At 52.0% G+C, this 14,832-nt stretch overlaps 1 protein-coding gene across 1 annotated transcript in view; it reads left to right on the top strand.

Annotated features, from left to right (window-relative positions):
- CFAP74 (cilia and flagella associated protein 74) overlaps positions 1–14,832 on the top strand; it is a 66,570-nt gene that overhangs the window by 7,916 nt on the left and 43,822 nt on the right. The window contains 5 exon segments of the mRNA XM_087858679.1: positions 1,858–1,939; positions 6,689–6,773; positions 6,882–7,028; positions 8,610–8,708; positions 10,419–10,523. Coding sequence (XP_087714805.1) covers positions 1,876–1,939; positions 6,689–6,773; positions 6,882–7,028; positions 8,610–8,708; positions 10,419–10,523 — 500 coding nt within the window. The 5' untranslated portion in view covers positions 1,858–1,875.

Here is a 14,832-nt window from a genome sequence, read left to right on the forward strand (position 1 = left end):
ACTGTGATGTTCCAGCTCTTATCAGACAGTCCTTCGTTGCGGGGTCAATTAAACTACATTCTCATGAGCACATGGAGTTCATGGGCACAAAGCAGAGTAGATTCAACCACTCTGTGAATATCTTCTAAAAGCTCTGCCATTCACGGACCAGTAGGTTAATAGATTTTCTTCAAGTGGGAGGAACATCGTTGGCATTTTACAAGATGCCTTAAAATTCTGCCTCTCAGAATTGTAACGCATGATTATTTCTTTGTAGCATTTTAAAAAAATGGATTACCAGCATTGACTTATTAATGATTTATCCAGGAAACATTATTAGGCTTTGAAAATATTTTTCAGTGAATTATTCTGAAGCAATTGCTAAATTAAACAATGAAAAACAAATTCATCTACAATTTTAGCATCTCCTACATAATATCAACATTTAATATCAACGTTCCGTAGTAAGTTCTAGACAGACAAGCTCCTAACATTCCCAAAACGATAACCAACGTGTAATGAATATCCTGAAATTTCTTAAGAATTGCTTTTGAGGGGGCGCCTGGGTGGCGCAGTCGTTAAGCGTCTGCCTTCGGCTCAGGGCGTGATCCCAGCAATCTGGGATCGAGTCCCACATCAGGCTTCTCCTCTAGGAGAAGCCTTCTTCTTCCTCTCCCACTCCCCCTGCTTGTGTTCCCTCTCTCGCTGGCTGTCTCTCTCTGTCAAATAAATAAATAAATCTTTAAAAAAAAAAAAAAGAATTGCTTTTGAGTGGCACATAGGTGGGTCAGTCGCTTAAGCGTCTGCCTTCGGCTCAGGTCATGATCCCAGGGTCCTAGGATCAAGTCCCATGTCGGGCTCCCCACTGAGCGGGAGAGTCTGCTTCTCTCTCTCTCCCTCTGCCCCTCCCCCTGCTCATGCTCTCTGTCTCACAAAGAAATAAAATCTTAAAAAGAAGAATTGCTTTTGCACTGCCCGGCAACGTATATCACGTGCTGTATCACGCACACATCGTAAATGTTCGCTTGGTAGAGTTTTGATCATTACAAACAGCTACGTAACCACCGCTCCAAACAAGATCTAGAACATCCTCCACCACCGCGTTCCTCCTGCCCCCACCCCATTCCCTGCCTTTAACCCAGAAACCACTATCACGGACAATTAGTTTTGCCTGCATTTGGGTTTCCTAGTTCTCTTTGTGTCTGGCTTCCCTCACCTGACAGAACGTTTCTGAAGCCCATCCACGTGTTTGTGTGGATCAGCTTCGTTCTCTCTTGTTACTGCGCGGCAGTCCAGTCTCACAAGGACGGACACCGGGGTTGTCTCCAGTTGGGGGCTATATGAGTAAGGTTGCTATAAACATTCATGTACAAGATTGTTTTAAGGCCATATTTTTGTTTCTCTTGGGCACATACCTCGAGTGGGATTTCTGGGTCACACGGTAAGTCTATGTCCATAACATTTAGCGTTATGACTTAGTATTCGTATTTTTGCTTTTAGGCACTCTGTTAGGTGCGCAGCAGTATCTCATTGTGGTTTTACTTCACATTTCCCCAGTGACTGATGCTGCCGCACGCAGTTTCAAAAGCTTATTAGCCATTTGTGTATTCTTCCTTACCATGTCTGTCCTAAAATTTCTGTGCCTTTTCAGTTGGAGTTTGGACTTTATATTGTTGATATTTAGCGACTCTTTATATATTCTGGATATAAGACTGTTGTCAAGTTTATGTGCTGCAAATGCTTTTTCCTAGGCTGTGGCTTACCCATTTTCTTAATGTCTTTTGATAAGAGAAATTGTTAATTCTTATGAAACCCAATATTTATGGTTTTTTAAAACTATGACCTTATTCATCTAAATCTGTAATAATTTTTTTATAGCTAATTCTGCTTCCCAAGATGGAAGAAGATGCTAGCCTATTCCCTAAGGAGCTTTTGGACAATATCCCGCTTGTGGAAGATGGTAATAAGGTCTTTTCACAAATAACAGGTGTTTCAGCAACAATGAGGATAAATGATGTGCTTCATAGTTTCCCTTAATTCCTTTTCTTCAAAAAGAATTCATCTTTTAAGCTTATATTTTTTTTCTTAAAGAGGGAGCTTTTATTTTTCTGTCTTTAGCTGAAAGAAAGATAAATTATGGCTGAGAATCTTGAAAGTGGCAGAACATAGTTTTCTAGTTTCTAACATCTCTATTGAGAAATATGTTGCCATTTTTATCCCAATCCTTTGAATATGACCTATTTTTGTTTTCTTTGCCTGAAAGCTGTTAGATTAAAAAAATCACTGATAATCTCAAGTTTTTCAAAGATATGCTTTGATTTGGGCTATTGCTGGGCATCAGCCAGAACAATCCAACCTGGACTAATTTTCTTGGTCCTCCATTTAACCGCAGCATGGCTCCTTTCTCAGTACTGAAGTGAGGTATAATGAGGCATGGCGATGTGAGGTGAGGTTATGTGAGGTATTGTGAGGTGAAGCGAGGTGAGGTGAGGTGAGGTGATCAAGTGAGATGTGTTGAGGTGTGATGTGGCAAGGTGAGGTGTGGTGAGGTATAGTGAGGTGAGGTGAGTTATGGCATGAGGAGGTGCGGTGGGGTGGGGTGAGATGTGGTAGAGTGAAGTGAGCTGATGTGAGGTGTGAAGTAAGGAGTGATGAGGAGGGCTGATGTGAGGTGTGGTGAGGTTAGTGAGGTGAGGTGAGATGATGAAGTGTGGTGTGGTGTGGTATGGTATGGTGATGTGAGCTGAGGTGGTGTGGTGAGGTGAACAGGGTTGGGGTGAAGTGACCTGAGGTGACATGAGGTGAGGTATGTTTTGTGGTGTCGTAAGGGTTGGTGACATTTGGTGAGGTGAAGTGAGGTGTGGTGAGGTGAGGTGTGGTGAGGTGAGGTGTAGTGTGGTGTGGTTTACAGTGTTGTGAGGTGTAGTGTGGTGTGGTAAGGTATGGTAAGGTGTGGTGAAGTGCAGTTTGATGAGGTAAGGTGTGGTAAGATGAGGTGGGGTATGGTGAGGTCAGGTGAAGTCAGATGTGCTGAGTTGAGGTGTGGTATGGTGAGGGGAGGTGAGGTGAGGTGTGTGATGACGTAAGGTGAAGTATGGTGAGTTGAGGTGTGGTGAGGTGTGGTGTGGTGAGGTGAAGTGAAGTGAAGTAAGTGAGGTGAGGTGAGGTGTGGTGTGGTGATGTGAAGTGAGGTGTGGTGAAGTGAGTGAGGTGTGATGATGTGAAGTAAGGTTTGGTGAGATGAGGTGTGGTGAGGCGGGGTGTGGTAAGGTGAGGTATGATGTGGTGTGGTTTATGGTGTTGTGAGGCGTGGTGAGGTGAGGTGAGGTATGGCGAGGTATGTTGAGGTGAGGTATCTTGTGGTATGTTGAGGTGAAGTGAGGTATGGTGAGGTGTGGTGTCGTGAAGTGAGGTAAGGCATGACGAGATGGGTGAGGTGTGGTGAGGTAAGATGAGGTGAGATGTGGTGAAGTGAGGTGAAATGAGAGGTGAGGTGTGATGAGGTTTAATGAGGTGAAATGAGAGGTGAGGTGTGATGAGGTTTAGTGAGATGAGGTCAGGTGTGGTGTGGTGAGGTGAGGTAAGATGTGGTGAGGTGAGGTAAGATGAGGTGTGGAATGGTGTGGTATGGTGAGGTGAGGTGAGGTGAGATGAGGTGTAGTGTGATGTGGTGTGGTTTGTGGTATTGTGAGGTTTGTTGAGGTGAGGTGTGGTGAGGGAAGGTAAGTGAAGTATGGTGAGTAGAGGCAAGGTGTGGTGCGGTAAAGTGAGGTGAGGTGATATGAGGTGAGGTGAGATGAGATGAATTGAGGCGAGTTGATGTGAGGTAAGGTGAGTTGAGGTGATGTGAGGTGAGTTGAGGTGAGATTAGGTGAGGTGAGGTAAAGTATGGTGAGGTGTGGTGTGGTGTGGTGAGGTGAGATGAGGTGTGAGATGAGGTGAGGTGAGTTGAGGTAAGATTAGGTGAGGTATAGTGAGGTGATGTGTGGTCTGGTGAGGTGAGGTGTGGTACAGTGAGGTGTGGTGAAATGTGCTAGGGTGAAGTGAAGTGATGTGAGGTATGGTGAGGTGAGGTGAGGTAAGGCATTGTGAGATGAGGTAGGTTGTGTGGTGAGGTGAGGTAAGGTGTGGGGAAATGAAGTGAGGTGAGATTAGGTGAGGTGGTGTGGTGAAGTGAAGTTAGGTGAGGTGAGATGAGGTGAGGTGAGGTGTGGTGATGTGAGGTGAGATTAGGTGAGGTATGGTGAGGTGAGGTGTAGTGATGTGAAGTTTGGTGATGTGAGGTGTGGTGTGAATGAGGTGTGGTGAGGTGAGTTGAGGTGAGGTGAGATGAGGTAAGGCAAATTGAGGTGAGATTAGGTGAGGTATGGTGAGGTGATGTGTGATCTGATGAGGTGAGGTGTGGTACAGTGAGGTGTGGTGAGATGTGCTAGGGTGAAGTGAAGTGATGTGAGGTATGGTGAGGTGAGGTAAGGTGTGGTGAGATGAGGTAAGGTGTGGAGAGATGAGGTGAGGTGTGGGGAGATGAGGTGAGATTAGGTGAGGTGTGGTGAGATGAGTTGTAGTTTGGTGAAGTGTGGTAAGATGAGGTGAGGTGAGATGAGGTGAGGCGAGATGAGGTGAGGTGAGGTATGGTGAGGTGAGGTGAGATGTGGTGAGGTAAGGTGTGGTGAGATGAGGTGTGGTGAGGTGAGGTGTAGTGAGGTGAGATGAGATATGGAGTTGTGTGCTATGGTGATGTGAAGTGAAGTGAGGCATGCTGTCGTGTGGTTTGTGGTGTTGTGAGGTTGGTGAAGTGAAGTGTGGTGAGGGTGAAGCAAGGTGAGGTGAGGCGAGGTGAGGTGTGATGAGATGAAGTGAGTTGTGATGTGGTGAGGTGAGGTGAGATGTGGTGTGATGAAATGAGGTGTGGTGATGTGAATTGAGGTGTGAGATGTGGTGATGTGATGTGTGGTGAGCAGAGGTAAAATGAGATGAGATTAGGTGAGGTACGGTGAGGTAAGGTGTAGTGAGCTGTGATAGGGTGAAGTGAGCTGATGTGAGGTATGTGAAGTATGGTGAGATGAGGTGAGTTGTGGTGAGGTGAGGTGAGGTAAGGTGTGGTGAGGTGAGGTGAGGTAAAGTGTGGTGATATCGGCTGAGGTAAATTGAGGTGAGATTACATGAGATGAAGTGTGATGAGATGAGGTGAGGTGTGGTATGGTGATGTGAGGTTTGGTGAGGTCAGGTGAGGTGTGGAGTGATGTGGTATGGTGATTGAGGTGAGGATAGGCATGGTGTGCTGTGGTGAGGTATGATGAGGTGAGGTCAAGTGTGGTGCGATGAAGTGAATTGTGATATGGTGAGATGAGGTGAGGTAAGGTGTGATTGAGGTGAGGTGTGGTTAAATGAAGTGAGGTGAGTTGAGGTGAGATTAGGTGAAGTGAAGTTAGATGAGGTGTGGGGTGGCAATGTGAGGTGTGGTGTGGTGAGGTAAGATGAGGTGAAGTAAGGTGTGGTGAGATGAGGTGAGGAGATGATGTGAAGTGAGTTGAGGTGAGGTGAGATTAGGTGAGGTATGGTGAGGTGTGGTGGTGTAAGGTGAGTTGAGTTGAGATTATTGAGGTATGGTGAGGTAACATAAAATAAATTGAGGTGAGGTATAGTGAGGTGAGATGAGGTGAGGTGAATTGAGGTGAGATGTGGTAATGTGAGGTGTGGTGAGGTGTGGTAGGGTGAAGTGAGTTGTTGTGAGGTATGGTATGGTGAGATGAGGTGAGTTGTAGTGTGTTGAGGTGAGGTGAGATGTGGTAGGGTGAAGTGAGGTGGTATTAGGTGAGATATAGTGATATGAGGTAAGGTATGGTGAGGTGAGGTGAGATGAGATGAGGTGAGATTAGATGAGGTATGGTGAGGTGAGGTGAGATGAGATGAGGTGAGATTAGATGAGGTATGGTGAGGTAAGGTGAGGTATGGTGGGGTGTGGTGAGGTAAATCAATGCCCACCTTTCCATCTTCTAAAATTCCATAGGGTTTTCTTGTCCACTCTCTTTACCGTATTTCTTGTGATTTGCATTGATGCCTTTTTTAATTCCTTTCCAGTAATTTTCGCTGAGGTTTAATGAAGGAGTGGCAACATATGCTGTTGGATAGTTCCATTGGCCATGTTTTGCTGGAAGTCTACAGAGAGTATCTAAGACAAAATTTCTCAAACTTTTCTGTCAGAGAACCCCTTTACATTCATAAAAATTCTTGAAGAACCAGAGCTTTTATGTTGATTATATCTTTTAATATTTACTGTATTAAATATTAAAGCAGAAAATTTTTTGTTTTTATTCACTTAAATTAGCAAAACTGAACCTATTATATGTAACAGAAAGAATCTGGTTTATCAGAAGACAGTTGGATTCTCATATCTGCATCTGTTTGTTGTGATATTATATATCATGTGGCCTTTTGGAAAACTCCACTGTACACTTAAGAAATGAGAGTGAAAAAGACAAATGATGTTTTAGTATTATTAGGAAAATAGTTTTTGGTTTTGCAGACATTCTGAAAGGGTTTTAGGCACTCCCACCAGGGTTCCCTGGGCCACACTTTGAGAACCATTGTTCTAAGACACCATCAGCATTGTTGCCTATCAGTATGAGCTTGTCTAGATTTATACCAGTGCTTCAGACTTGAATGTCTATATCTGCTTTTTGTTTTTTTCTCTTGCCTTGATTTCTAGAAAGAGACGAACTAGAGAATCCAGAGTTTGAGGTTGAATTTCTTCCTCCAGAAGCTGGGAACAGTGCTGACTCAGGATGCCTCTGGTAATTAATCTGGGTGGGCAGCTTGCTTCTTCCCACCCCAGCCTGGGCATCCTCTGCAGAAAGGTGGAGCTGGGCTGCGAGGGCAGTTGGTGTCCTTTCTACATTAAGCCCAGAGAAAGAGCACAACACTGATGCTGATATAAGTAAGAAGAAAACAGCCATCCCAGATCGACTCCAGGCATGCCACCTGCGAAAGACCTTGAACCACCTAGAGAAGCTGCGCGAAGAGAAAGAGCTTTTCATTCAGAAAACCAGGTGAGGGACTCCTGGGTGGCTCAGTTAATTAAGCTTCTGACGGGCTGAGGTCATGATCTCGGGGTCCTGGGATCAATTCTCACACTGCCAGGGACCCGCCCGCCACCTACTCCCAGGTCACCTGCTTAGTGCTCGGTGGTGCTCGGTGGGAATCAGCTTCTCCCTCTCCCTCTGGCCCTCCCCCCACCTTTCCCCTTATTCTCTCTCTCTCTCAAATAAATTTAAAAAGAAGAGAAAACCAAGTTAGTGGTGAGCGGTGTGGGTGGCGGGCGGAGCCGGGGGGAGCAACGGTGAGCGCCACCCGTGGAGGCGGGCGTGGTATGTGGTAGGCGTGGCGAGCAGTGATGGGCGGGGCCATAGGGCGAGAGCTGTGATGGGCCGGGGAGAGCGGTGGCTGGAGCGGAGGATGGTGGGCGGAGAGAGCTGAGGGCGGTGAGTGGTGGGCGTAGTGGGCGTGGCAGGACGGTGGGCGGGGTGAGCGGCAATGGGCGGGACGACCCTTGTGAACAGGAGGCATTGGCCAGGCCAGTCCTCTGACCCTGCTGACCGCACAGGCCCCGGAGCAGGGCCTTGGCCACATCCTTAATGGACAGAATTCCTCCTGCCTTCTGGGCTGTCGCGTAAAGCGAGCAGAAGGTGTCCTCTTTGTTCCTGCTGGGCCGGCCTGGCTGGTGCCCGGTCTGTGTGGCCAGTCCCGGCCCTACAGGCCCCTCAAGCTCCATCAGCACTAACACTGATTCAGCGTGCTTCCCAAATGTCTGTGAAGAAAAGTTCAAACATACAGAAAGTCGGGAACTTTTGGAAATGGTTATAGCTGTCCCCCGTACACCACTGTTAACCTTTTCCTGTCATTTCTCTCTCTTTCTGTGCCTTTATGTGATTTCTTTTTGCTAAGTTGTTTGCAGACGAATTGCAGAAATCGCAATACTTTACTCCTAAATACTAAAAATACAAAAACTTCCTTGTGCAGAACCTTGGCTCAGTTACTTCCCCTAAGAAAACGGACATCTCCCTACCACCACTGCATACCCGTCCATATGGCAGTTCCCGGCGTGTCCTCCAGACGTCGTATGGAGCTAGTTTGGTTCTGCTGTTTTAATCGCAGGAGCTAGAGTTTCAAATCGGGATTCAATCCAGGTCCACACATTGGGTGGTTGTCCTGTTGGGTCTGTGAGTTCTAGAACACTGGGGAGAGGCTACAGCCGTGCGCCCTGTGTACATCGCTCCTAGGCCTCTCCCCCGTGCCCTTGACACACCTGAGGTCAGTCATTTGTACTGGTTCATATTAATTCTCATTTTGGCTGAGGCCACACAGGTGCTTTCAGAAAGCAGATGTCCAAGACCCTGATCATGCAGCTTGACTGTGTGAGAAATCCCTGGAAAGATGATGTCACCTCAGCCTCTGGCCTGGGTCAGGGGAGCTGGAGGGAAATGCCAACATGGTCTCTGAGGGCCTGGACCTCGCCCTGCCCTGAGCCCCTCTGTCCTTTTCTGAAGATGGGTAACAGAGGCACCTGGGGGGAGCATGCAGAGAGACTGGATTCCAGAGACCCATTCATCCAGATTCTGGCTTACTTTCAGAGGAGAGCTGCGTGCTTGCCGCCAGAGGATGGATCTCATCACTAAACAGCAAGCGAGTGTGGCGGCCGAGGTGGCTGCGGGAAGAGAGGCCAACAACACGTAGGTCATGCGCGCTGGGCGCCAAGGGGGCAGGCGGTCGGGGCTCACCCATGCAGTGCAACAGAGCGGCATCTAGTCCCACCCAAACTACGATCTATACTAACACCTACGGCCTTGAGGTACACGAGAAAGCAGGCTAGCTGCCTTCCTGCGTGGGAAACAGACACAACCCAAAATGGAAACAAAGAAACCGCTGATCACAGGGACAAGAAAGCTGACGGCCGTGAGGTCAGAGGGGGTGATCACTTTGAGACAGGTGGCCAGGGAGGCCTCCTGAGAAGTTACCTCCAGGCTAGGACCTGAGTGACGAAAACAACTTGCCTGCAGTGACCAGGAAAGAACATTCTGCGGGGTGAGGATGTGCAAAGCCCCAGGGGTGCCCAGACAGAAGGGCCACTCTGTGGGGACAGTGCAGGGATACCAGTGGGCTTAGGGGAAGAAACGTCAGGCCTGGCTTTGCCTTGAACCACCAGCCAGGTGGTGCCTCTACCAAAACTAGGGGGCAGGGCAGGGCAGGCGTGGGGGTCAGATGCCTGCATGGCTACTGCACGGACACACCAGCTGGGAGCTCCCCATGCACGCAGGGCTGGCGTCCACAGATGCACCCTGAGATCCCCCCGTGAGCCAGATGGCGTCCACGCGCTTCAGCCCTGTAATTTTACAGCAGCCCTTGGAGGGACTTCGGGACACTGAGTGACCTGCCCAAGGTCACCGTGCTGAGAAGGGACGCAGTGGGACTCTGGTCCTGGTGCTCGGAGCTGGAGTCTGAATGCAGCTGCTCCACTTGCTGCCAGGAGAGGGAAGACGCTAGCCACAGAGGCGCATGCCGGGCCCCACTGGCCCCAGGAGGGCAGAGGGGCTCCTGGCCACTGGAGGCTGGAGTCCTGAGGGCCACAGGACAGACAGGACCAGGAGGAGCCAGATAGTGTTCATGAAGCCTGCAGCCCAGGCCCCCACAGGGAGAGACAGGCTCTTTTGTAGGATTTTGAAATCCACCTGATTCGATGGGACCCAGCAGGTCGGGTGTCTCAAAATGATGGCCAGACTGACCAGCTGCTCGAAACCCACTCCCCAAGCGTACGTGTCTGGGGTCCTGATCCATGGTATCCACACAGACAGGTCCTGTGATCAGTGTCATCCTAGGCTGTCCATGCAGCCTAGGTGGTCCCCACCGGCCACCCCATTCATCCTAGCATCCCTGTCTTTATCTCGGAACACACCTGGGAGTTAGGATGACTGGGTAGTGCACTGGCCAGCCCCAACTCCAGGACGCAAGAGGGGAATGACATGAGATGCGGAGTGGGCTCAGAACCTAGAGAGTCTCCCGCTGGCTTTTCGGCCGCCTGGCTGCTTGCAGTCGTGGGGCGAGTGTGCTGGGTCCTTCCTGGATCTCAATGGGCCTGCAGCGCCGACAGGCTGGAGCCAGGGGAACCAGCTCCCCGACCCTGGGAGGGGAGTGGGCAGTGGCGTGACCAGGGAGGGTTGTCTAGCGAGTTCTATGCCCAGCCAAGCAGCCAGCAGTGGGCCTAGGACGTCAGACCCGTTGCCGCCCTGCTGGCTGGTTTGGACAGATTTCTCTCAGGAAAATGAAGAAGCCAGGGGAAGGTGGCCCTGGGAGGGCCCCTGGGTGGCGGCCGCAGGGGGCTCTTTCGGGGCCAGGCTGACACTGCCCCCCACCTCCCTTGCTCCCCTGCCCCTGTGCCTCAGCAGTGCAGCTGTGGGCCGCCTCCAGGCGGTGTCCAGACGCCTGTGCATGGAGCTGGACAACGAGAGAGACCTGCAGTCGAAAATCAAGGCGCTGCTGCAGAAGAGCGAGTGAGTCGGGGGGCGGGGGGGGAGCGGGACGGGCCCTTCCTGCCGGCGGCGGGTCACTGCCCTTGAAGCTGCGCGTGCTTGACCTTGAAGCTGCCAAGAAATTGGAAGGAGCTCGTTAAATGAAATCATTGAAAGGCTAAGACTTCACCTTTTTTAAATGTCTCCCACTTTCTCCATGTTTGCTTACATTTTTAAGAACTATGAAATGCTCTTTTCCTTTTTCCCCTTTCTTGCTTTGTGCTTCCGAAGAACTGCCAACACCATTTTTAAAAAGTGTTTCAGGGGTGCCTGGGTGGCTCAGTCAGCTAAACAGCCAACTCTTTTTTTTTTTTTAAGATTTTATTTATTTGACAGAGAGAGAGAATGAGCAGGGGGAGCGGCAGGCAGAGGCAGAAGCAGGCTCCTCACTGAGCAGGGAGCCCGATGCAGGACTCGATCTCAGGACCCTGGGATCCTGACCTGAACCAAAGGCAGGCACTTCACCAGCTGAGGCACCCAGGCATTCCTAAATGTCCAATTCCTGATTTCGGCTCAGGTCATGATCTCAGGGTCGAACTGGAGCCCTGCCTCAGGCTCTGCGATTAATGGGGAATCTGCTTAAGATTCTCTCTCTCTCTCCCTCTCCCTCCACCCCTTCCTGCTCGCACTCTCTCTCTCTTTAAAAAAAATTTTTTTTAAGTGTTTCACAACCTTTGTAAAAGCATGCCCCAGAAAAGAGACTGTTGCATTGTCTTCAGTATTTTGCAGACCAGGTGGTAAACGTCAACATTGCCTCCAGCTAGTTGAAGCAAGAAAGGGATTTAGGAGGGCGTCAGATCCCTCGTGTCCCTCGGGTCCTGCTCCCCCCGCACAGTGGCCCCTTCCCCCAGGCGCTGGCCAGGTGGCCTCTGGGAAACATGCAGGAGGGCCCAGAGAGGACTGGGACAGGGCATCGGCCACCAGCCACCCGTCCGCTGGAAGAACCACAGCTGCCCACCCCCCACGGCAAGTCTGGGGGCCAGGAATCAGTCTGTAAGCCATCCTTCCTGTAAGGTACGCACAGTCCAGTCTGACCCCCTGGCTCCCGCGGGCGAAAGCACAACACCCTCCCCATCATCTAGTGAGAAGAGGGGAGGAGAGAAAGTGGCCAGGATGGTAGGTCAGGAAGGACGACCAGCATTTACGTGGCCCTTGCTAGACGGTTGGCCCTGAGGCCGGGCTCACCAACCAGCACGCAGCTGGGCAGTGGTCTTTACCAGAGCTGCCAAAACACTGGAGGTCCTGGCTTGTCAGATTCCCAGATGCTTCCGTGTTCCTGTGTGTAGCAGGGTCCAGGGCATCCGTGTTCTTGTGTGTAGCGGGGTCCGGGGCATCCGTGTTCTTGTGTGTAGCGGGGTCCGGCGCATCCGTGTTCTTGTGTGTAGCGGGGTCCGGCGCATCCGTGTTCTTGTGTGTAGCGCTGTCCAGGGCATCCGTGTTCTTGTGTGTAGCGGGGTCTGGCGCATCCATGTTCTTGTGTGTAGCGGGGTCCAGGGCATCCGTGTTCTTGTGTGTAACACGGTCCAGGGAATCCGTGTTCTTGTGTGTAGCAGGGTCCGGGGCATCCGTGTTCTTGTGTGTAACAGGGTCCAGGGCATCCGTGTTCTTGTGTGTAACAGGGTCCAGGGCATCCGTGTTCTTGTGTGTAGTGGGGTCCAGGGCATCCGTGTTCTTGTGTGTAACAGGTTCCAGGGCATCCGTGTTCTTGTGTGTAGTGGGGTCCAGGGCATCTGTGTTCTTGTGTGTAGCGGGGTCCAGGGCATCCGTGTTCTTGTGTGTAGCGGGGTCCGGGGCATCCGTGTTCTTGTGTGTAGCGGGGTTTGGTGCATCCGTGTTCTTGTGTGTAGCGGGGTCTGGCGCATCCGTGTTCTTGTGTGTAGCGGGGTCCAGGGCATCCGTGTTCTTGTGTGTAACACGGTCCAGGGAATCCGTGTTCTTGTGTGTAGCAGGGTCCGGGGCATCCGTGTTCCTGTGTGTAACAGGGTCCAGGGCATCCGTGTTCTTGTGTGTAGTGGGGTCCAGGGCATCCGTGTTCTTGTGTGTAGTGGGGTCCAGGGCATCCGTGTTCTTGTGTGTAGTGGGGTCCGGGGCATCCGTGTTCTTGTGTGTAGCGGGGTCCGGCGCATCCGTGTTCTTGTGTGTAGCGGGGTCCGGCGCATCCGTGTTCTTGTGTGTAATGGGGTCCAGGGCATCCGTGTTCTTGTGTGTAGCGGGGTCCGGCGCATCCGTGTTCTTGTGTGTAGCGGGGTCCGGAGCATCCGTGTTCCTGTGTGTAGCGGAGTCCGGAGCATCCATGTTCTTGTGTGTAGCGGGGTCCGGGGCATCCGTGTTCTTGTGTGTAGCGGGAACCCGGCGCATCCATGTTCTTGTGTGTAGCGGGGTCCGGCGCATCCGTGTTCTTGTGTGTAGCGGGGTTTGGTGCATCCGTGTTCTTGGGTGTAGCGGGGTCCGGGGCATCCATGTTCTTGTGTGTAGCAGGAACCTGGTACATCCACAGTTGAACATGACAAGCATTACCTCAGCCTTCCTAGACGGTCGGGAACCTAGGAGCAGTGTAGCTGAGGGGTTCTGACTCAAGGTCTCCCATGAGGATGTCAGCCAAGGCAGCAGCATCTGAAGGTTCACTGGGCTGGATGGAGGATCAGCTTCAAGGCTCACTCACTTCTCCCCAACACGGGCCTCTCCCTAGGGCTGCTCACCACAGGGCACTGAGCCCCCGGGCGAGCCAGTGTGGAGGGAGAGGGGCAGTAGCAAAGCAAAACCCCCTGTGTCATCTCAGAAGTGACATACCATCACTTCTGTCACATCTGGATCAACCGTGAGATCCGGTGGGTGCGGGCTGCCCAGCGGTGTCCATTCAGGAGGCAGGGTCACGGCTGTCATCTTGGGAACTGGCCGCCTCGTCCTGAGTCTCGAGTTGCCGTTCCCTGGCAAACCCAGCTGCTGTGCCTGTGCGGCGCCTGGCAAGTGATGGACTGAGCGTTCACCCCACCTCGGCACTTTCGTCTCTATAAGTACGTCTTTGTGCGGAAGCCACGGTGATGCGTGGTGAGCCGAGGACTGTGCCTCCTCAGAGAATCGCAGCAGTGACAAGGACACAGGTTAAGAAGGAAGCCCTGTGTCCAGCAGACGTGACCGTTCCCAAGGGCACAGATCCCTGCGCCCGCCCCAGTGGAAGACATCTGGGTCCTGAAGGGCGTGCACCAGCGCGGGGCCTGGCTGCTCTCCGCTGCGGGCTGACTGGGCGCTCAGCGAGGGGGCCGAGTCTGTGTGGCTAGCCGGCCCACCTCACTCACAGCAGCATTCTCTCAAGCGGGGTCCTAATGTCCTCACGTTCTGGGCCCATTCTGAGAAGTCCAGCTGCTTGGCACCTCCCTAAGCCATGCCGCCAGCCTCTGGGCCGCCAGCCACACCACCGGTGCTGCTGGGCGTCTCTGCAGATCGGCGACGCCACAGGCGGTCCCTCAACTCTGCTCTCAGGGAGGATGTGCCTTCGGGCCCTCCTGTGTCACTGACCGTGTGCTGGGCAGAGCCTTCCGTGAGCCGGGGACTCCGAGGAGGGGTGTGGGAGGGGCGGGCCTCCCTGGGGCTCTCGTGCGCACTGGGGTGCCGGCGGGACACCTGCATTTGTGGCTCAGGGACAGGTAGTGGCACTCACTTATTCATTCAACACACAGTTGAGAACCTGGTACGTGCCAAACACCGTCCAAGCATTTAGGGTTCGTCAGTGACTAGAACAAATGAGAAGCTGCACCCAGGGAGCCTGTGTCTGTGGTGATGGGAGACAGACGATGAGCCACACGTGAGGTTCATGACAGGTGGCCCACGTCACATGGTCGCTGCATCCCTGGACTCGAGCTTCTGTCTCACTGGGGTCCCACAGCCCAGGGACAGGACAGTCATGGGGGGGGGGCAGGCAGGGCTTTGCTCAAACAGCAGGCTCCGGGCAGCTTCCCAGTCAGCCCCCAAGGCAGGGGTGTGTCGCTGCACAGACAGAACGCACGTACCTCACGTTCCAAGGTCGGGCGCCTGCACAGACCTCACGGGGCTAAAACCAAGCAGCCAGCAGGGCTGTCTTCTTTTCTAGGGAGACTTCTTTCCTGCCTCTTCCAGCTGCTAGAGGCGCGCGCCTTCCTGAGCTTGCCCCCCCTCCCCCCCTCCAGCTGCGTCTCTGGCCTTCTGACCTTCCTTCCACTGTCACCTGTCTCTGACCACACCGGTTATTCGGAGAAAGTGAGACCTTAGTAAGACCCCCATCTTTTTCAGGCCGAGGGACCCCATCATCAATCAA

The sequence above is a fragment of the Ursus americanus genome, chromosome 33 (genome assembly GCF_024610735.1).
Source record: "Ursus americanus isolate L20-20 chromosome 33, mUrsAme1.1.p, whole genome shotgun sequence".
Lineage (NCBI taxonomy): Eukaryota > Metazoa > Chordata > Mammalia > Carnivora > Ursidae > Ursus > Ursus americanus.